The 22,914-nt window shown below is 42.8% G+C and overlaps 3 protein-coding genes across 14 annotated transcripts in view; all 3 read right to left on the bottom strand.

Annotated features, from left to right (window-relative positions):
* POC1B (POC1 centriolar protein B) overlaps positions 1 to 8,578 on the bottom strand; it is a 71,855-nt gene extending 63,277 nt beyond the window's left edge. For 11 of the 12 annotated variants that reach the window (XR_008821973.1, XR_008821975.1, XR_008821972.1 and 8 more), the window contains exons 1-2: positions 8,428 to 8,578; positions 8,039 to 8,123 (exon numbers count right to left, since the gene is read on the bottom strand). Coding sequence is in view for 7 of the 12 variants with exons in the window: in XM_056339502.1 (XP_056195477.1) it covers positions 8,039 to 8,123; positions 8,428 to 8,442 (100 nt within the window). In the remaining 5 variants the exon portion in view is untranslated. The remainder of the gene's footprint in view (positions 1 to 8,038; positions 8,124 to 8,427) is intronic. The other variant, XM_056339497.1, reaches the window with a different exon arrangement.
* Positions 2,819 to 8,028, bottom strand: GALNT4 (polypeptide N-acetylgalactosaminyltransferase 4). The gene has a single exon (XM_056339495.1). It carries the CDS (start codon positions 7,548 to 7,550, stop codon positions 5,799 to 5,801), a length of 1,752 nt encoding a protein of 583 aa, XP_056195470.1. The 5' UTR covers positions 7,551 to 8,028; the 3' UTR covers positions 2,819 to 5,798.
* LOC130149799 (translation initiation factor IF-2-like) lies at positions 8,497 to 10,210 on the bottom strand. The gene is made up of 2 exons (XM_056339845.1): positions 10,187 to 10,210; positions 8,497 to 9,150 (listed from the first exon to the last, which is right to left on the bottom strand). The coding sequence occupies exons 1-2, from the start codon at positions 10,208 to 10,210 to the stop codon at positions 8,497 to 8,499; spliced, it is 678 nt and encodes a 225-aa protein (XP_056195820.1).
* Positions 10,211 to 22,914: the final 12,704 nt, after the last annotated feature.

The following is a 22,914-nucleotide window of genomic DNA, read 5'->3' as shown; positions in this document are numbered from 1 at the left end:
AACTGACAAGTGTGATATTCCTGTGCCCCTATTATCTTCATCTCTGTTAAGTGCTAGCATGCAGGACATAAATAAAAACAAGGGATTCACACTCCCACCTCTCAGTTATAAAATTCCAAGCCCTAGCACAGAAAGGGAGGAAGAGTTAAAACAGGGGCCTCCTGCAAGTTGAAGAGAGCATAAAAAGGATAGCTCTTTTCCCAACCTCTTTAAGGCACCAACATAGAACAAAGGAATGGTGTTTGTTCATTGGCATATGGGTCAAGACAAGCCTCCAACAAAATGTTAGATATTTAACTCTCCTTAGGGATTTGGCCAGAGATATCATTTTTACTCCCAGAAGTGTAGCTTCTGGTAAAAGATGTGGGACCAGACTACCCCTAAGCCTGTATCAATAGACCTAAATTTGACACAGAAGTACAGGCTGCTTTCCCCCCACCAGCTTTTCAGAACTCTATTTTACAGCAGGCTTTTTCTAATGGTACTTGAATGATTTCTTTTTCCCCTTTGATTCAGAAAAACATGACCTAGAGCAGCATAAAACAGCAAGGAAAAAGTGAAATGTAAGCTAAAGTAGAATTTGAAGGCATCAGGCTGGAAATGTGGAACAGACAAGATTGATGGCTTCTGAAACAAATAATGCAGGAACTACCGAAGTACCTGTGGTACTTTATGAACTGCACAAAGGCTGTGTAATACCAGCCCTCTTGGCTTTCAGTTTTAAAACCTGAAGGAAATATTTTAAAAGATGACAGTACAATGAATTCAAAGCCTGGTTTCTTGTAGCTTGCTCTCTCACAGACGGGTTATCCCAAGGTTAATGAGACGCAAGCAGTGACCTGAAGTTCTCTTTCCCCTGGGACACCCACAAGCACCCCCTCTGGACTCCCTGTTGCCTATGCTCACACACCATTTTCTCTCCAACCTTAGGTAGTTTTCTCCCTTGAAGTCACCTGCTCATTACCATGACACTCAAAGGCTATTATTATCTCCAACACTGGAGCTCCAGCCCAGCTGACACCATCCCAGGGGTGACAGAGAGAGCTTCAGGACCTGCACAGCAAAGGGTGAGTAATGACAGACCTACTGCAGAACCGTTTTCCCAAGGCACACAGGCTGATGTGACTCTATATTTGAACAGCACAAGACAGGCCTAGACAAAGGAACTCGAAGCCAAACCTCCAAATCTATATTCAACTTTAGAGTCTATCCTGCCAAGGAAACCAGGTCCCTTTACCATTGGCAAGCCTCAGTCAAGCCAAGCTATTCCCTGCTCAAGCAGGCTCAAATAAATTTTAGTGCATATGGCTAACACACAAGCATTTTGCTGTAACACTAAATATTTTATCTCGGCTAACCACAGGCACTAAATAGAAGAGTCTATAGGGTAACAAGGTTGCCAGTAATAATTTCCATTATCAATACTAATCTTAAAAATAGTTTTATACATTAAAAACATACTATTAATATTATCAAATAAACTTCTCTATTTCTCCTTTTATTCCATTTTAAGGGATTTTGCCTACTTTATAACATTGCTTCTCGAATTTACTCAAGTACACTATCTTAAGGATTGCTTCTTAATCCTTTATGCATTTTTCTCCCCTCAAGGTCATGTTATCCACACATTTAAGTGTTCAAAAGGAGGGGAGCAAGAACCTTGCAGGACAGATTACACATGAGGTCCTACAGCAACGCAGACCAGACCCAGCTGATGCATTCTGTCAGCACTTGCTAAGTATTGCCAGCATCCTACAGTCTGACTTTCAACTACCAAACCACCAGTAAATGGCCCACAACAGATCTCCAAAGTATTGGAACTGAAACAAAAGAAACACAGAAGGTTCAGAAGAAGTCTTAAGGATGGGCTGTACCACAAATAGGTCTGTTGCATATGCTCCTCAGAGAAAACACAACATAACCAGAAGCATGTGTAGAGGTGAAGAACAAAATCTGTCCTTGCTGTAGTAATGAAATTGTTTGATCAACTGCAAAATATAACTAGAAAGAAGCTGAAAATTCACTCAGAGCTGATTCCAATATTTAATTTAGTCCAGTTTGTAAACTCAGTGCCTTTTTTTTTAAGCTTCACTGCTTTCTGTACACACCCAAGTACAACTGACCCATTACAAGGTAATTTGTTTTTCTAGTGATGAATCGTATCAGAATTAAACACTCAAGAATAAAGGCCTTACACAAAGGCCAGATTTACAAACCACACTGCTACAGTTCCCTAAACCAGTATTTGGGTTTTACATATGCCACAAAAATTTTGTTATGGTATCTGCAATGGGAAAAAGTTCAATTTATATGCTGTGAATGTTGATGGTATTAATTTTCACATATACACACATATATATGAAGACACAAGTTGCCACAACATGGAAATACCATTACACTCCCGTTTCCCACAATACCACAGGCACCACTCTAAGAAAGCTGTGCCAAGATTAGAAGAGACATGCTCAGCCAGACTTCGACAACTAGATGCACCTCGTGGTCATCCTTTTCCCCTCCCAAAATACCAAAGCATCCCTAGCATTCACCTCAGTGCAAGAATTACAGGTCAGATGGGGTACAAGGCTGTGCGCATGATGTGCGTGAATATTCAACCACCACCACCAAACACACACACTTTACAGGAACCCTGCAAATCTCACTGAGATAAGGTGAACGTCACCATACAAACACATTTAACAGTGATTTGCAGGATCTCCTGCTTGAGCGAAAACAATTATTAATTGAACCTCTGTCAAGAGAGCCAATCTGGAATTCTAAGAACAATGGATAAATTACAAGGAACTTCTAACAACTCCTGTAAGTTCAAGCTCATGGCAGTTTTTATTGTATACTGTATGTACTTAAACAACAGGAAGAGAATTGGAAAGAGTCAGCACACTAGCCCACATTTAATTAACATTCTGGATTTTATTTTTTCAAAGAAACCCCGAAGCCCTCCCACATTTATTCAGTGTTAAGTTTACATTCAATTTCTTTTAAGTCACTTAAAATCAGTAGTTTAAAATATATATAGAAGTGTTCCCCAAATTTTCAAAGTCTAACAGGATAGAAAAATCATTCCAAATTTCAGATTTTCCAAAAATCTGTACACACTGAAAAACAACCAGATTGGAGTATTTCTGTAGAATTGCTGCAACTTACATCAAAACTAGTGGAACTTTAAATGGCAAGGGTTTTTTGTTTTCGTTTCTTTCTCCTTCTCTAGTCCCTCCTCTTTCCTTCGCCTCCCCCCATTTTTTATTGCCATTGGGAAGAAATGTAAATATATTTTTTTAATGCCAGGTTACTCACATTTGCTTCCCCCCCCCCCCCCTTTTAATTTTTAAATAATCACAAAAATAGAATGGGAGGTGGTGGGGAGGAGGAAGGGTTGAAATACATACATACAGAATAACTTTTCCAACTTTAAGAGGCAGATTCACTTCGACTTATTGCTGAAGTAGATAAGGAACACTGTGAATGTCAGTTTTAACATGAAGGTAGTTCTTTATATGAAAGGCAGTTTTTGCCAAGTGTTAAAAAAGTTAATTGTATAAAAGTTGCATAGTCTATATTCACACCATTAAATTACTTTCATCTGAGGAAACATGCATTGCACACACAACTTATGCTCCTGCTTATGTAGGAGAACACAGGCCTTTTTCCTGTCATTTCTATTGAACGCAACAGTCTACAGCAAGCTTTTCAAAAAAGCACATATTTTATGTAATTTATTGCTCCAGCACATAATGACTGGCTATCTTTTAAAATTTGATAAATGGTTCATAACTTGTAGGTCCACAAAACAATTCCTTGCTGCAGAGTGGAATGGAATTTTTCAGGAATGTCTCCCTTATATAGTAAAGAAGTTCCCTTTGTTAAAAAAGATAAAGATTAAAAAATAGCCTAGGGAACATTAAAAAAAAAAAAAAAGAAAAAAGAAAAAATTCAAATTGCAAGTAACCTCCTAAAAATAAGTTAGACTTAAAACAACCCACGCCACACAGTGGCAAGCACTTTTAGCATGATTCAACACTACAACCCCAGCTCCAAATTTTTTTTTTCTGTTCCCCTTCTCTCTTAGCCTGCTTCCACCCAAACCTCTCAACGCTTTAAAATCACCAGGATTCAAGAATATACCTTAATTTACTTTTGCTTTATTTTTGGCAAATCTTCAGTTATTTCAGGGTCTCACTTGCTCCCTTTTAACCCTTCTACCTACTGCAGCAAATGCACACCTACCACATTCCTCAAGTGTCCAGATTCTTATTCCTCACTCACTAGCTCCAGTTCCTACCTACCAGCCCCACGTCAAGAATTACTACACTGTGGTTAATGAAGAACATTTATCACTTCAGTGAAAGTAATCAAAAAAGCTGGAATGCCTGAAACATTAAGATAAGTGTTCAACCTAAACCATATAAAGCTAAAAAACACAGATACTAAACACAAGATTTTTTTCAAGTACGCTACACATATCACATCTATTGTCTATAATCACGCTCAAAGCAGATTAATGACACACGTCAAGAATCAATACTCTTCAAAACTCAGCATAACAGGATACAGAAAACATTCTAAATTTGTCTGTGAACCACTTAACCAACAAATCTTGTTCTCCTCCAAACTGCCTTTTCAACTCACCTCACTTCAGGAACTGCAGCTTCACAGCCTTACCCGAGGTCTCCTGTGGTACTGTTGTGACTAGACAGAGGCAGAATACGCTGCATTATTTAAACTCTGCCTAGGGCTGATGCATGCCAACCATTGCCAAAATGCAGAATGCAAAACAAAACAACCCAAGTTTGCCTCTGTGTCTCCTTCCTCTACCCTGCTGACAGACCCCCTCCAAAAATAGATACATGGTATAGTCACATAAGGTATGTGTCCCTAGGATGCCAGGCTCAACATGGAAAAGCAACATAATATTAAATATATACCTAAGAAACAGCAGCAGATAATGCAGCTTTGTGCTTTCTTTCCTTCTTCATTATCTTTAAACAGAATTCTTACTTGTAGCCATCCCTATTTCTCCCCACTTGTGGCACCACCAGCATGTCCACTGCTACCATATTCTTCTCCAAACCCATGAAAGCTCCTGACTCAGCCTCATGAGGTAAGTTTTTCCAGAACAGGCACAAAAGTGCAAAGCAGTGCCAAAGCCTATCTACTAAAAAACCTTCCTTTTCTTCAATGTAAGAGAGCTGGCTGTCACCCTGAAACCTTTAAGAGCATGTAAATTCCAAAAAACCTGCAGAATATTACAAGGCTTAAGATTCAGCTTTCCCCATCAATGTTGACTCAATCACAAGTTACTGTAGCATTACTGAAAGGTGTTAGATACATATGTTATAATATAGCCGCAACATAGGTCAGTTAATTCTACTGAAAGAACCTTAACTTTCACTTCTGTAAGGAAAGACTCTTCACTTTCACGTAACATTAACCCTGGAAGATAATGTGTATAATTTTTCTTTTAAAGAAAAAACAAAAAAAATCCCTCCTCAGTCCACTCAAAAGCCTTTGCTTTACCATAATCAAGACAGACCAAAGTCAGAAAACAATGGATCAAAATGTTACAAAAGTAAAAGGCATTAGATCTGTACTGAACATTTTAGAAACTAAACCCCATTATTTACTTTTGCTTTCCATACAGTTCACCACAGCAGATACAGTTTCTCCACCACTACAGACACATCAGAAGACATCCCAAGGTATACAATCCAACATTGCTATCTGCTCACACATTTAAAAACCTTGGAGATTACAGTCCATTCAATTTGTACTACCAGCAGTGATTATTTCTCAAATTTCCAAATCTGATTTTTATCTGCAGCATTACAAGTTCTCATTTGCACATCAGCACGCCCCTCAGTTGTACGATAAGCAGTAAGGCACTTTCCTGAATGAGGATGATAAATAGTCCCATCTTCTTTGAAATGCCATATAATAATTTCAGGGGTAGGAGATCCATCTTTTGGGCATCTCCTCATACCTATGAAGTCTTCATGCTCAGGGACTTCAGCACACAGCTCAGTCACTGAGTTAAATCTAATCTCTTTATTTGATGTGTATTCAAAAAATTGATTGCCTCCCTGACCATGACATCCAAAGAGAGAAAGGTGAGCCCCAGTAGGATGATGTTCTGGTAAGACATAGTCGAGGCATTCTGAAGCTATTCCTGCACTGCGGATAGCACCATGCCAGCCAGGACGATCTTCTGGTACATGCAACTCAGCAAATACGTTTTTTAAATACCAGTTAAAACTCTTGCATTTCAAACGCTCTCTTAGTATCTTCCTTTCAGAAATATCTCCATAGTTTTCTTTCCTTGCTGAAGGATTTCTGTTGTAAAAGTGCTCCTTGTACTCATCCATCCACACCTCAGCAGCACGTGCTGTGTTCTGAAGGAAATTTGGTCTGGCATAGGGTGCACGCTTTGGAAACACATGGCCTACATGGGAGCACGGATGAATTTCCAACATGCCTCCACACTGCCAAACCCTAAATGATAATTCTAAGTTCTCCCCTCCCCAAACATCCATTCCTGTATCGTAGGTGCCCAGGTACTCAAAATACTTCTTGCTGACAGCAAACAAGCCACCAGCCATAGTTGGGGATCTGATTGGGTCGGTTTCAGATTTGCGCCTGAGACGTTCATGTTTAGGCACCGAGTGCCACTGGAATGTCAGCCGCCAGTCAAACCCCCCAATCATGGGCTCTGCTGTTTGCATGTAGTATTCAAATGTTTTCCAGTCAATGGTGTCAATGACAGGACAAACAATAACAGTCTCATTCTCAGCAATCCTCTCGAGCAGTGGTTCCAGCCAGCCAGAAACACATTCACAGTGACAGTCTAGAAACGTGAGGACATCACCAGTAGCAAAGGTAGCGCCAATTAAGCGTGCACGGACCAATCCTTCTCGTTTGTTGGTTCTTATCAAACGAACTCTTTTCAGACTGCTTATGTATTTTTCAAGTTCAGCCTTCAAATACACTTTATCACTCAAGTCATCCACCAGTATAATTTCTTTTAGAAGTACTGAGGGTGATGTTTCAAGAACGCTATGTATCGTCCGCAGCAATGTCGACCAGGCTTCATTGTAAAAAGCAATTACAACAGACGTCGTGGGCAGCCTTCTGTAGTCATAAGATTTAGTTTTACAGCCACTCAGTCGATTATCTTCAATGTGCCGATGGAGAGAGATTTTATCACTCAAATAAATATTAATTGCATACTTCTCAATCAGCTCTTCTTCCTGTTTCTTTTCCTCAGGGCCCAGCTGCAGGCGAGAAGCCTTACCCCATTCTCCTGGGGCATAGGGATCAGGCGGGGATTTGTCATAAACTGGACGAGCCAAATCCACAGCTTCTTCTGCACCGTCAGAAAAGCGCCTCTCCCATTTCCCTTTGCTGATGCTCTCCCCGGCGAGGGAGGCACCGAAGGAAGAAACCGACAGCTCGACCGCAAAGTAAGCGATCATCAAGAAGCCGAGAAACACACAGCTTTTGCGGACCCACGTCCATCTTCTCGCCAGACGGATCCTCATCGCAGCCGACTAAAAGCAGCTACTGGCAGAGAGGAGCTCCGCGAGCCGCTACCGGCCGCCCGCCGCGCCGCCGGGACGGAGCGGGCTGCGGGCGCTGCCAGCTGCGGGCTCGGGAAGCGGCGGAGTTGCAGCCAGACCCTCCGTGGCGGGCCCGGCGGCTTCCCGGGGGCCGCGGGGGCAGCGGGGCGGCGGCGGCGGCACGGAGCAGCCCCCCCGCCCCTCCGGCCTCGGCGCTCCCCTCACTTACTTCCTCCTCCTCCTCCTCCCCGCTCGCCGCGGGACAAACCCCTCCTCCCGCCTTGTGGTTTGCTCAAAAAGTTGTCGCTTAAGGAAGGGGCAGAGACTCCTCGGCCCGCCCGGCCGGCGCGGGGTCCCGCCCCGCCTCCGCGCCCGGACGCGCCCGGCGGCTCCGCCGGCTGCCGGGGGAGCGGGGCGGGGAGCAGCCGCCCCGCCCGGAAAGCAAACGGCGCCCGGCCCCCCGCACTCACCCAGCCCAGCGGCGTCCGCGTTGAAGGCGACGCCCGTGACGGCCGCTCTGTGGCCTCGGAAAGGCCGGATCAGGACGGGGTCCTCCTGGGGGAGAGGGTGCGCACCGTCAGGGTCCGCCCGGGGCCCCCCACCCGCCCGCCCCCTCGGGAGCCGCTGACGTCCCGCACGCGGCGGGGTAACGGGGGCCGGAGGGCCCCGCACCCCCAGCGCTCCCACCGGCGGCTGCGGCAGCCGCACCGGCTGCAGCCGCGCAGCCCTTGGAGCCGGGCGACATCCGCCGGCCGCGGCACCCGCTCGCCGGCCGGCAGCCGCAGCTCGCCTTCCCGCCAGAGTGCCGCCCTGGCTGCCTGGGGTCGGGGCCGGGGCTAGGGCCGGGGCCGGCCCTTACCAGCGCGGAGGCCATGGGCGGAGCGGGGCGCCGCGGCAACGGCGGCTGCCGGAGCGGCGCGGCGGCCCGTCAAACCCCCCGCGCTCCAGGCGCGGCCGGCCGAGCCCCGAGCCCATCCGCGGCGCCAACGTTGCGTGTTTCAATCGGCCCATTCGCCGGCTGCCCCGCGGGGGCGGGGCCGCAGAGCGGCCCATTGATCGTGTAGGTGCTCGACTCCCTCTTAAAGGCGCAGCGCCGCCCACGCCACCCGGCCAGCGATCCGGCGGGCCGCGCCTTCCCCGCCCTGTGCGGGTGTTCCGTGGCGGGATCCGGGTCCGGGTTCGGCGGCCGGGGAGCGAAGCGCCCTGCCCCGTCCTGCTCGGTCGGGCCCGGCCCGGCCCGGCCCGTTAAAGCTGCTGCCCGGTGTTTCCCAGTCCGCCCGTTGGCTGGGACGCGGCGGCTCGTGCTCGGAAGGGGCTGAGCTGCCGCGGGGGTCCGGCCCGGTGGGCCTGGTGCGGGCCGGGCGCTGCGGCCGGAGGCGGGAAACTCGACCTGGGGTTTATTCGTTAAAACAACCCCCAAACCATGGTCTCCCCCTGTCGGCCTGTGCGGGGCCCCCCGGTGCTGGGCTGGTGCCCCTGCCCGCTGCCAGCGCGGCGCTCTGCCCCTCAGGGCCGCCGGGGGCCGCGGGGGCGTGAGGCGCTGCCCGGCCGCGCCGCGCAGGGCGGGTGCCCGGAGCCGCCTCTAGCCGGGGCGCGTTCTTCCGGGTCGGCGGGCGCTGCCTCCTGACGGGTGTTCCAGGCCAGCCGACAGCAAAGCTGAGAAAGCAAAATCTTCAAAGCTAGCGGAAGGTCGGGCCCATGCTACCTCGAATCTGTGACCCATGAACTGGCGCAGGATAACTCTGTTTAGCGCCTCAGGCCGATTTTGTGTTAAGCTATCTTGGGCAGTTTGGCTTCTTTTTTCCCCAGTTGTTTCTTAGCCTGTTAATCTTTCTAGATTTCCAAGTCAATGGTTGTGTTTGTATGTTACAGAGTTGGCTTTAAACAGTCCCTTAATGCTCTAAAAAAGTACAGCTACTTTCTTTTTATTTTATTTTTTTATTTTTTAAGAAAAAGTTTACAAAAGCCCTACACAGAAATGTTGATGTTAGTGCTGTGAATGTTCGTGCAGCTTCATGGTGAGCTAGGCAAGGGAACCTATCTCCCTGGGAAAACACTGCTGCAATAGCCATGCTGGTAACAAGAGGATTGGCATCAATTAGAAAAAGCGAGGGCTGCGACAGCAAAACTGTCATTCAATATGCAAGTCTTCATGAAGAAGTAACTTACACTGCAATTACCCTTCTTTAAAAATCCAGTCTGCATTTTACAGAGTTTCATCTGATACTGAACTTTTACATCTACAGAATCAGGTTAATAATTAGGCCAACTTGTAAGATTTGTCAGTTTTAGAATAGTTCCTAATCAATTGTGTTTAACCATGAAATGCACATTTAAAATAATAATTCAAAAATCCTGAAAAAAGCAGGATTATCACATGCATGTGGGGTTTCCATGAAAAGCTGCGAGCCACTCCTTAACACTGATGTTATACAGGCTGATTACTTGCCTTTACAGCTTCACATAAAAGTTTTTAAAAAGAAGTGGTGGGACAGGACATGCTGACTTTAACTTCGACCTAATGAAAGCTGCAGTTTTATGTCATTATTTGTTCTTGCCTTGATTTAGGTTTTTGGGTTTGGTTTGGGTTGCGTTTGTTTTCTAAACAGCTGACTCACCCGTCCCTTTGTGTTACCTTCCATGGTTTAGTTATCACAAAGTGAAATGTAACATTAAAAGAAGTTGGTAATGGTAAAGACTTAAATGTCCCACATTCTACCACTGTGCGGGAACAGTGAGTTAATTGGTTAAATTTACTTGGCCTCTGACACTATTGAAGGCTTCCAGCTGTTTCTCAACTGCTTTTCCAGCTATCCTCTTTCTCCTAGGGTTTATCAGCTGTGAATGATGCCTCCCAGCAGGAGACAGCCAAACTACGTTTAGGTCCTATCCCTCTGGGAAGCAGGTTTAGTACCAAACTTTGAGTGATCTGAGGTTATGCCGTGCTCTCTTTCCTTTTCTTTTGAATGAGAAACTACCCTCTGTGCTGCTGTAGTTGTGTATTATGATATCTCAGTGTTTCTGGTACCTTGTGTTCTCAGGTTCAAATGTATTCTGGAGGGTCCTTAAATCCCAGTGGACCAAAGCACATGTTATTTTATTTACAGGCTGAGCTAAATGACAATACCCAGTTATACCGAATCCTTTTCCTTTTGCCTTCTTCACAGCTGCTACACATCCAGCAGCTTGCTATCCTTTAGTCATTTTGGGGTGCTAGCAACGTACTGGAATCTGTACCTGCCTGAAAAATTCCTGAATTATAAAGTTCCAGGTGAGAGGCATAAAGCGAAGGAAGGCCTACGGTTACTGAGAGAAAGAGGGTGGCATCCCTCTTTCTAGAAATCGCTAGAGAAGTGTTTCTCAGATTGTAGGGCTTACAAAGTTAGTCTATTCCTTGCTGCTTCTCCTCACCTGAGGCCGTTTTGAAGACTCCCAAATGCTTACAGGAAGCAAAGTATTCCCTTGCCACAGACATATAATTAACTGTAATGACTGTAGTTATAAAGCTGGCAGGTAACAGTTTTTGTGCTGATTATTTTTTATCGTTAGCATGCATAGATTTTATTTTTAGAATTAGATTCTTGTAACTCCTAATAATTTAGTACAATTATGAGCTGGCATTGTTTTTTTAAGGTTGAGAATAACTGTTCTGCGATATAAAAGTGCAATCTACTGTATTAAGTTGTTGTGCACTGTGATGACAATGATAAATAGTGCATCAGAAAATATCTTCAATGTCATGTCTCACCAGGCTGTTGTTTCAGCAGCTGTTAATTTTTTATCAGGCACTGAGTTAAGGTAGTATATGTCCAAACAGAAATTGTGTATATGGAGGAACACTTTGAGATTGTAACTCAAGGTTCATGGCAGGCTGCATGGTCACTGTAGGAAAGGACCTAGTAAAAGTATCTGTAGAATTCAAGGACTCATAGACATACTTGGTACCCTTTGTGCATGTGTTGCAATGTACGTCTAAATTAAACTGATCACATATGGTTTCATAATAATTGAGGTAATAAAATGCATGTGCAGAACGGGCAAATATAATATACTAGCCCACCTAAAATTCTGTCATATCTAAAATGAGAACTTTCAACTGAATGTTAATCCTACTTTAAAATAAAACGGAGAACCCTGACTTTAATTACACGGGATCATATTGGGAGCAGCTGTGTTAGAGGCAAAGCTGTTCAGACCCCCATAGAGGCCTTTGGCCCTCGGGCTCCTGGCAGAAGGGGGACATAAGCAGGCAGTGGTGTGCTGTGGGAGCTAAAGGGGGGCGTGAGGTACGCCTTGCCAACGTGGTGTCTGTTATTCGTCCACCTACATGCAGGAGAAGAATGTAGTCTCAGGGCACAGAGACTTAATTATAGACTGTCTTACAGTTGTAGAACCATTATGCCTTATGTTCCCAGCCTCTTTCCAACCTCTGATCCTACCTTTTTTTCTCCTACATCAAAACGGTTATGAAAATAAATATTAAGACTGTAAAGTAACTTGCGGAGTACTGTTGGGTTTTTTTTGGCTCTGCTGAAATTTTCTTATCAAAATCCCATTAAATTCTGTTTGTGAACAGCAATAAGAAAATGGAAAAGAAAAGGATATCAAGTAGGTACATACAGATTTGAAAAGCAAGGATGGTTTGGAATATATATGATGTTACGTTTAGTCTAAGAAACATCCTGGGATCCTGAGAGAATTGGCAGGTGTAGTTGCTAAGCCATTCTCCGTCGTATTTGAAAAGTCACAGCAGTCAGGCGATGTCCCCAGTGACTGGAGAAAAGGGAATATCACACCCAGAACTTGGGAACTACTGAGCAGTCAGCCTCACCTCTGTGCCTGGTAAGATCATGGAACAGATCCTCCTGGAAGTTGAGTTGAAGCTTATGGAAGATGAGGAGGTGATTAGAGAAAGCCAGCATGGCTTTACTGAGGGCAAATCATGCCTGACTAATCTAGTGGCCGCCTCTGATGGAGTGACAGCATCAGTAGACAAGGGAAGTATAACTGATGTCATCTACCTGGACTTCTGTAAAGTCTTTAATACAGTCCCCCACAACATTCTTGCCTCTAAATTGGAGTGATATGGATTTGAAGGACAGACTATTAGATGGATGAGGAATTGGATGGATGGCCACATCCAGAGTTATAGTCAATGGTTCAGTGTCTAAATAGAAACCAGTAATGAGAGGTATCCTGCAAGGGTCTGTTTTGGAACCAATACTATTTAACATCTTCATTAATGACATAGAAAGTGGGATTGAATGCACCTTCAGCAAGTTTGTGGGTGACACCAAACTGAGTGGTGCAGTTGATACAATGGAGGGAAGCGATGCCATCCAGGGGACCTTGACAGGCTTGAGAAATGGGCCTGTGCAAACCTCAAGGTTCAGCAAGGCCAAATGCAAGGTCTTGCACCTGGCTTTGGGCAATCCCCAGTACCAATATAGTGTGTGGGATGAATGATTTGGAAGCAGCCCTGTGGAGAACTTGGGACTACTGGTGAATGAAAAGCTGGACATAGGACAAGAGAAAACAGCTTCAAGTTGAACCAGGGGAGATTTAGGCTGGATATTAGGAAACATTTCTTCGCTGAAAGGGGTGTCAACCATTGGAACAGGCTGCCCAGGGAAGTGATTGAGTCACCAGCCCTGGAGGTATTTAAAAGATGTGTAGATGCGGTGCTTAGGGACATGGCTTAGCAGTAGAATTGTCAGTGCCAGTTTAACAACTGGATTCAATGGTCTTAAGGGTCTTTTCCAACCTAAATTATTCTACAATTTGATGATACTAGGAGACAGCAATGTGCACTTGCAGCCCAGAAAGCCAACCATACCTGGGCTGCATAAAAAGTAACATGGCCAGCAGGCAAGGGAGGTGAATCTCCTCCTCTACTTTGCTCTCATGAGACCCCACATGGAGTACTGCGTCCAGCTCTGGGGTCTCCAGTAGAAGAAAGTCATGGACCTGCTGGAGTGGATCTAGAGGAGGGCCACGAAAATGTTCAGAGGGCTGTTGTAGCTGACAGATATTTGAGATTTTTCCTTGTTCAGTGTATAGATTGCATTTGTACTGAAGGATAAATAAGAGAATTTAAAGTGCCCAAAGGGAAACATGTAAAGGAAAACTGCATAATTTAAAACCAGCACTTTAAACCAAACAACCATCTCGGTTAGAAGCTGAGTGACAATTACTCTCCCAAAAGACTTGTCTTAAAGTCATCAGAATTTGTATAAAAGTGGGTGTGTTATCCAAAGGGGTTTTTTTTCTGTTTGTTCCTTTTAATTAGATGGTTTTGTATAAAAGATACATATCTTTCTAATGACTACAGGTTATTAAATTCTTTAATGTTTCTCCCTAAGTACTCAAACAACACAGTAAAACTACTGATGCAGTAATATGCAGCTGGAGCATGCACTGAGCTGCATGCAGACCTCTCTTAGTCTTACTTTCAATGTCAGACTATAACTCACACTCTATAATGCATGTGCATTATTTGAATCTGAGAGTGTTTGCAGCCACTGATTGTTCTGATAAAGGGACTGGTTTGACTATGACATTTTCTGGGATAATCCTATTATGGTGTTTTGTAGCAGTGGCATCACTACTGGCTGGATACCTACATGCAATTCCAAATTTAAAGAACATCTTTCTCTCTCTCTCTCTTTTTTTCTTTTTTTTTTCTTTTTTTTTTCCTTGCTAATGTTGTTATGGATGATCAATAGCGATAATGTTTGTTGTGTTACCAGCAACAAGGGTATGTTGGTAAATATACTTTCATTTCAATGTATTTGCATCTAGCTTTTCTAAAAATATTTAAAGCAGTGGTTTTCTAAATAGATATGTAGTACGATGGCTCTTTGCCGTTGTGTAAAATACCTGAGAAAATGTCATGCTGCAAAATTCAATGTGTTGAAATAAAGTTACTTGAGCAAATTGTTTGGTAATGTGTGTTTAAAATCAAGAACAATTTGTGTGTCTTACCCAAGTCATGAGGGTTAGAACAGGTTTGGAAGAATTTAGTACAATGTAGCAAAGGTTATAACAAATATATTAATACTTCAGCAGATGCCGTATAGAATGGTGTTTATAAAATATCTTCCATTTAGCACTGCTTCACAACAGCATCACCTAGTATAATGTGGATATTAACTGCAAGAGTTCATGACAGTTGATGAACAGTGAACTGTTGTATGAAGATGCCTAGCTTGCTGAAGTATCTGCTTCTGTATGTATCACAAGGTATGTATCACTTCACCTGAAGAATCTGGTAAGAAGAATGAACTAAAGAATGGAATAAACAGGACCAAGAGAAACAAAAATAAGAAATTCAGCTAGAAAAATGACCTCTTGATACCGGAGCTTACTTAATTTTAGAAAAAAGTGTATCTTTTATTGAAGTCCAAACTCCATGAAACCAAATTATGGCTTGGCTGACAAATTTATGAATAAAAGGTGGCAGTAAATTTATTTGCTGAGTGTTAATGAGGAACTTGGTATTTGCACATAGCAGAATTCATATTAGTAGGTATTTTATAAATTCATATGGTTTGTTTTAAACCAGATTACATTAAAACTATGGGTAAGGTTTTCAACCATTAAACTGAAGATATAGAGAATATAAGGCATGATAAAAAAGTAATACATCGTGCTTGACTGTTTTCAAAAGGAAAACTACTACACGCTTAACAGGCAGTCCAGTATCAGCAAGGTGTGTCAAGGTTTGTGCATTGACAGTATGTCCAAGTATGCTAGTTTAAGACTATCTTATTTCAGGTGCTTCTAATTGTGTTAATTTTGAATTTTCTTGCATTTCTGTACCATATTCATACTTAGTTGTAGTACCAAAACAGACGTAAATAAATGTGGTAGTTAGCTGCCGCCAAAAGGGGCATCATCAGTCCTTCTTTTCGTGGTGGCATTAGTGGTTGTCTAACCTAGGAGTGAAGTGGTTTAGAAAGCTAAATCAACATGAATAGTAGTGTAGTGTAGTGATTGCTTATTTATAGTTGGTTTAGTGTTCTGCCAGTTTAGTGCATTCAACTGGTTCTTCTCAGGGTCAGATCAATGGTAACTGGCACACATTAAGCTGTTGGAGCTTGCTCTTGCTGCTGAGTATGGAACTGCTTCTTTTGACAATATTTAGCCAACACATTATCTTAAAAGAAGTTGTCAAGCTACATACATACCCTTAGACAATTTTCCCAGTGTCATCAGCATACAGGTGCTACCTCATGCTCAACCAGTAACAACAATCTTCATGATTCCTGTGCTAATTTGCTTTTTCTGCTGCTGATAGGAGGGGGAAATGGAAATTACCTCACTTTCTGTCTTTCATAAACTTGCTTGTCTGCAGTTATCCAAGGAGGACTAGGTGAAAAAACACCTAAAGGTATCAAAAACAATGAACAGTGAAGGAACAACAGAAAAGCTAAAGCAAGCACTTGAAACAGATGACCAGAACTGCCACGTACAAAGTATGCAAAATGGTAACAAATGTTATTTCAGAAACAAGTGAGGAAAAACAATATGCCACTATTACTGGAAAACAAGGAACATAATGGTGCCTGACCCCCTGCAGCTACAAGTGGAGGAAAGGAGTATGTAGCTGTTAAAAAAATCACAGGGGGAGGTCAGTGGGCCAAATTGATCTTGTGGGTCCTCCACATGACTGCCAGTTTAACAAGCCTGTTTACAGTGGCAAAGAAGGGGGAACATGATATCCAGAGAGATGGAAAAGGAGGCAGAAGAGCACGTGCAGTGGAGCAGGGATGGTCTTCCACTCCACATCCTGGTGCACATAACCACGTTTTATCTGTGGCGTTAGTTTCTTCTGCTAAATGCTTGGTAGGGCCAGGGTCTGAGCCATCAGAGACTTCAGGGGCTTAGCACAGAGCGTGCTCTATGAATTCGCTTAGCAGTGTCACGGTGCTAGTCTTCCAGGTCCACGCACCCATGTATCTTCTAAAAGGGATCCTTGACTCTGTATCTCATGACCGTTTCAGAGATGACTTGGGCACTGAATTAGAAATGTCATTGCTCTCTCCTCTGCTGCCCCTTTGTGGCATGTATCTAAGGTCTGAACCACCAGTTTATTTTACCAGGCCTGAACTAGATTTTTGTTAGTACAATTAAAAAACCTAAGAGAACGTGATTCCACGTTTCCCTTAGGTCGGTGTCCAGAGGCACAGGAATAAGGCAAGGTGATTCTGACCAGCAGTGGCAGCTGCTTCATTTTCGGGATTGTTGCAGAGAAGACTGGGTTACACACGAGAGAGAAAACCTTACAAACCTTACAGATCACATTTTTGCCACTTTACAGGCAACCCTAAATTCTGATTATTCTGTGTTCATCATTGCTACACCAGGGCAGGGACTTCTTTGTCTGGAGAAGGAAAGCAGACATCTGTACTTTTTTTTTTTTTTTTTTTTCCCCCCTCCTCTTGCAGCACTGGCTGCTCGGGCAGGAAAAGCTTTCCAACATGACAGCTGGCAAACCCACGATATGACAAACTACCACAGATGCTTCCTGCTGCTACCATATAGATTTTCTCTTGAACATTACTTGTTTGGCAGATGCACACAGAAAGATAAAGGGGGTACTAGCAGTTTCAGACTCTCAGAAGGTTTTTCTTTTAAATTATTTTTTTAATTAATTAATTAATAATGAATAGATACACTGTTCCATCTGCATGCCTGCATCAAGTATAAAAGCTGCCACCATAAATGAGACACCTAGACACTGGCCTGATTCAAAGAGTAAGCAGTGTAACTATATCGTCTGAAATGCTGCTCATGAAATGATAAAAATCTAACCAATGAGCTCTGTTCCACTGACAAGGCACATACATACAGTGGGTCATTTTGGGGGTAGAAAGTCCAAACTGCAAATATCTTGCCCGCTCCACACCTCCTTTTTTTAAACTCCCTTTCCTCTGCTGCAGGAAGGCTGTATGCATGCCTAGCTGGACATGTGTCCACTTGCTGTAAGAATTCTTGCAGGGGCTCTAATATTATGAAACTTTATGCTCATCTCACATAATGACTGGTTTTGTTTCAAAGAGAGATGACTTCTGAATGGCTGAACAATGCATGTACTGTACAGCGGAAAGAAGCAGAAGGTGATATCTGTTTAATATCATGAAATGGAGCAAGGAAGAATGCCCCCAATTTTTTTGTTAAAACAAGTTTGCGAGAGCAGTGCTCAGGCTCCTTGTAACATTCTCCCATGTCAAAAAATACTTGTTTTTATCATTTTGCACACTTCTAATCACAAGGCTGCTGCGTATGGGCACATTATACCCAGAATCTCCACCACAATCCAGTTGGAATTCCACAGGGCATCTTACAGTTAGCATAAGGGTATCACAGAGACTGGTCCCAGCTGTGGGGACGGTCAATAGGGCCTCATAGCAAAGATCTGCAGCACAGCAGTAACACTGCAATCTGCGAGCCCTATAGAAAAGAAAACAGAAGTCAAAGCGCCTTCCCTTTTAAAGCAAGAAGGGACATCTGGGTGGCACAGCTTTTGCAGATGCAGCAGCAGGAGTCACACAGGAAGCATGCCCTGATGGCTTCTGCCTGGTCAGAACTAACCCGGCCCTGCTTAAGCACGCTGTGAGGCTGCCACCTAAGAAGTATTTTCACACCACAAATGATCACAAGGCAGCCTGTTAGAGATGATAGCACCTAACTTACTCTGTGATCTGCTTGCATCTTTTTGCACCAATTCTTACTTTTAAATTGTTTGCTGGCTTCTTTCACTGTAGTTTAAGAGAATTCATCCTTAACTAGAATTTGTTTTGAAAAACGCAGCCTGCTGTTAGATAAACCCCTTGTTCTTGCACCTAAAGAACAGACAGGGTGTGCTTTGAATTTCCCGGTTATCAGCAAAGAATGCTATGTGCTTGCTACAGCTGTCTTCAAGATCACTTCCGCTGCAAGGAAGTTTTCCTGCCGTAGTATTGAATACAATCATGAAACACGTCTTCACCAAAAGCATATGAACACTTGCAGATAGGCATGTTTTACTGTGACACACCACTTAATTGTTAGGCACATTTAATTTTGGTATTTTAAATAGAAAGCACTAATTAAGTTTTATACATCAGTTTACTGTTGGCGTTCTAGTCTCGTTACACTCCCTCCAACCTATCATCAGTTATGTGCAATCATATAATGATCCATAACGGTTATTAAATTTTGGTATTCAGATTCACAGCACAGATCATAGTAGGTTCTCCCCCAAAACAAAACACGAGGTAAAGATGACCGAAATGCTCAAGCAAAAGTATGAGCTGTAGCACTCCTGACATTCGTGCCTCAGGCTGGAGGAGGCTGCTTTAAGATACGGCCTTTTCAACTTATATATTCATTTTGCTTGCTGTTGTCACTCCTATCCTGCTTTGCTTCTGAAGCTTTCAGCAACTTCCTGCTGGTTGTGCTTTTCTTTCCACTCTCCCCCTTCAACTCCACTTAACTTCCTTCATGCACAGTGTTTTAGCTATTGCTTCCTCCATCTCCAGTTCCTGGGGTACTAGGAGCTGCAGAGGGGAATGCAATTCTGCTTGAGTTTTGCTGACCAGAGGACAGCCCATGCAGCCGTAGCATCCAATAAGCACGAGCCTGCAGCAGCAGTTTATCCAGAAGCAGCTCCAGTGTGGTTCACCACGATGTCACAGAAGCTGTTGAAATGGTACAGCTGAGGGGACACTGCAGGAAAACAGGGGCAGAGCAGAGGTAACCTAAGCCAGCATCATGGACTACAGTCCTGCTGTGTGGAAGGCTCAGTTGCAACGCAATTGCAACCCCCTGCAACCAGGCAGAGCAGTTTGCTCAAAACAGGTACAGCTTTGCTGAGCAATGGACAAGGCTGACTGTAAGATATTTAACAGGATGCAACTTGTCCATACTTTCCACTGGGATAGCAAAAGACATCTCCACCACCAGATCCTCCTTGACAAGCTTCAAAGCTTGTTCAAAATCTTGGACATGGTAGACTATCAGCAGCAACAAGCATTAACAGAAAAATAAGACTTCCCCCTCAAATTCCATTCTTTGAAATGGCTAAGCCCTTTTATTTCATAACATTACTCTCCCCCTACCCCCAAAAGCAAATCCCTTGAGCTGTATAATTTTATTAGTGGTTAAATGTATTTCTCCATGAAGTTTCCTCAAAAGGCTGATTTCCAAATTACAGTACAACCATTGAGCCTTGCAAGACTGAAACAAGGCAAGAAAGCCACAGAAGCACCTGTCTTACATTTGGCAATACCCCAAATGTAGTCAGTTTGGAAATAACCATGTATGGCTTAACTGTGGAACGTGGACTGATCCTAAATGCAATGTTTCAAACTGGGTTTACGCTAGCATGCAGGTGTATGTTTCAACATTTCAGTCTCTTTGACAGTGATTGTCAGAGATCAAGTGTGACTTCGGAAAACACACACAGAGGGGTCTATTGATTGTGCTGATTGCCTTTGTGGACAATAATGATGACAGTTGGTGTAAAGTAGCATTCTCAAGTGGCATTTTAATCAGCTCACACTCCTCACCCAGTGATCAAAAAGCCTGTAGCACTTCTTCATTCAAAAATATAAAATGCTGATTGTGTTGATCCGTATCAAGCTGACACATGATCAATTTAGTTGATATTCAGACTTGGATTGTTTGTGAACCTTTTGAAAAAGAATGAAGTCAGTAAGATTTAAAGCTGTAATAGTTATATTCAAGTACCGACATACCTGCAGAATGGCTGAGGACCCCTGCTATCCCAAACTCTTTAAAAATGGCAGTTCAGAATACTTTTAACCTCCTGCTGTACAGTTCAGTTCATCTTTTATTGGAACATTAATACCTTTGAAATTAAATACGCTGCAATATACTGACCCTACAGAAGAAAATTCAAATGATTTCTGCACCTTTAAGGCAGAGAGCCAACTGTAGCATATTAACATTTAGTGGCGTAGGCACTCTGCCACATCTTCTAAACATACTTATTTTAAATCTGGTTTAGTTTCGAAAGCAATGTGTTATTTATAACAAGAAAAGTCTATGACAACTGTTTTGCAGACACACAGCTATTTTTTCCAATAGTTAGAATGTCAAATTTCTATTTGAATCATCGCACATTACTTTAACATTTGGTCAGCCAGCCAGCTAGTTTTACTATAGAGCTTACATGTGGAATTTTGACAGAAGCTTTTCCTATTACATCCTTTCTAAGACCAGAATGGCAGTTTTGTAATGTCAGGCTTCCTACATTAGCATTTAAAATTTTATATGCAATTATGTGAAAACCAGTAAAAAGACTTCAAATCTGATATAACACTAAGTTCTCCAAGTGTAACGAAGTATTTCTGTAACTCAAGGCAAAAGAGGAAGCATTTGTATGTAACGGTAGAATTGATACTGCATTTAATTTAATTTCACTGATAATTTTCTCAGTTAGATAAAAGCCTGTAACACCACCACTCTATGAACTAAGGTTAAGGATAAAAGTTAGCTTCTCAATTCCATTTAAATTATAGGCTTCTATGTCTGAAAATATATTTTTCAGTGCTCTTTATTCTTGATGAGTTAGAACAATGACATAGATTTCAATAACTTTATATGCCTGCAAGTGAACTTTCTGTTTCAGAAACTGATCTTAAACACATAAAACCAGAAAGAAACCCACAACCAACCACAACAGCTTTGAGAAAAAGGAGCAGGTTCTTGCAAGAGAGCCTTTACAGAGCAGGGCAGTGAAACCACACAAATCTGCAAGTAAGTCAGCTTTTCGTTTTCCTTAGAAATAGCTACAATTTTTATTCTTTATACACCTGAAATATTTGAAAGAGCCAAATAACAAAGTGAGAAATCCTCTTCTTCCTCAAGGAGTAGCTGCTTTCCACAGGTGTGCAGCTTAACCTTCTGGAGATCACTTTAAAACCTTTGGGCTTTGCTATGAATTACAGGCTGTTACTTTGAAGCAGCTAAGCATGTCTGGCTTGTATTATGAAACACAAATATTAGAAGGCATAAGCAAAGTTTAACAGTCACCCATTGAAGACAGTTTAAAAATAGGATCACAGAATAATTCAGGTTGGAAGGGGCTTTGAGAAGTCATCTAATGCAAACTCCTGCTCAAGGCAGTAGAACTTCATGAAATTTCATTCAGATTATTTCATGAAGTATCATTCCTTCAGTGCTTGCAAAGACAAAAAGGCTGTGAATTTTCCTCACTAAAGAGTTATTTTCTGCTGAACAGTTTCCCATCTCCACACAAAAAAACCCCAAACAACGACCAAACAAAACAAAACACCAAAAACCACTGAATAACCTGTAATTTTGAACATTTGAATACTGATTGAACCCAGGATCCCTCTTCACAGCTCAGAATATCTTCCCAGACAGCTGTCTACAGAACTGCTTTGCACTGTGATGGGATAAGCTCAGGAAGGAGGGGAAGGGGTGGGGATTAGAAGCCACACAGAATCCATGCAGTTCAGCACCAAACAGTAACAGCTAAGCTCTGTATTACTTCTGCAACTTTCTCTCCTAAAACGAGGTGAGAAAAGCTCAAGTCCAGTTTAAGCTTCACCAACCTCCACTAAGATATGCTGCGAGTAAAAAAAACCAACAAACAAGCTAAGGTATCTCAAGCTTCCTACAAGGAGCTTTTAATTCATGACCAGTAACTTAATTCCTGACCATCTCTGAAATTTAAAAACATCACCATTGAAGACTTTAAGGTAGATGTTAGCTTAAGTTCAGCTCACTAGAGAACTGTAAGAGCTGTAAAAACACTTAAGTAACATTATTTGTACCAGCTTCATGTTACTGACATTAGCCATAGGAAAAACTTATAATTCTTTTTATTCCTTTTTCAGCTTTTAAGATGATGATAATAAAGAGCTGCTAGGAAGAAAGAAGAGAAAAATGCATGCTTCTGTTTACTAACAGATGCTTCTACAGAGAAATGGGAACTGCAAATTGTCTTCAGCACACATGCAATCCCTTTTCTTCTGCATCTAATGGCCCCATCTGTCCAAAAAAGATCAAAGCCACTGGAGACATTTTAGACAACCCGAGTGCCTCTCTTCTAGGAAGTCCTCTGGTAACAGGCCAGCAAGCATAGGTTATCATCTTGCACGCATAACTTAAAGCCTGAAAGTAGTAGCAATTTAGATAAAAACCAAGCAAGGTAAAGTTTTTATGCTTAACCACATCATTTTGGGAGTACTTCTTAAATGGTAGCATCTTTCAGTGCTGTCATCTAGAGCAGCTCATGGAAGAGGTCTTTTGACAAGACGTGTGGAAAGAATTAGCTTTGAAAAGTACACATTTTCAAGACAGAGGGACA

This window comes from Falco biarmicus, chromosome 5, assembly GCF_023638135.1.
Source record: "Falco biarmicus isolate bFalBia1 chromosome 5, bFalBia1.pri, whole genome shotgun sequence".
NCBI classification, from domain to species: Eukaryota; Metazoa; Chordata; class Aves; order Falconiformes; family Falconidae; genus Falco; species Falco biarmicus.
Note: the sequence above shows the minus strand (reverse complement) of the source record. Positions and strands in the feature narration are given on the sequence as shown.

Excerpts from the sequence above, each read along its gene's own strand:
- LOC130149799 (XM_056339845.1), bottom strand. The coding sequence starts at position 10,210 with ATGGAAGGTAACACAAAGGGACGG. Across the intron at positions 9,151-10,186 it reads AAGGTAACACAAAGGGACGG|AGGCGGCTCCGGGCACCCGC; the intron begins GTGAGTCAGCTG and ends CGCCCCGGCTAG.
- GALNT4 (XM_056339495.1), bottom strand. The coding sequence starts at position 7,550 with ATGAGGATCCGTCTGGCGAGAAGATGGACGTGGGTCCGCAAAAGCTGT.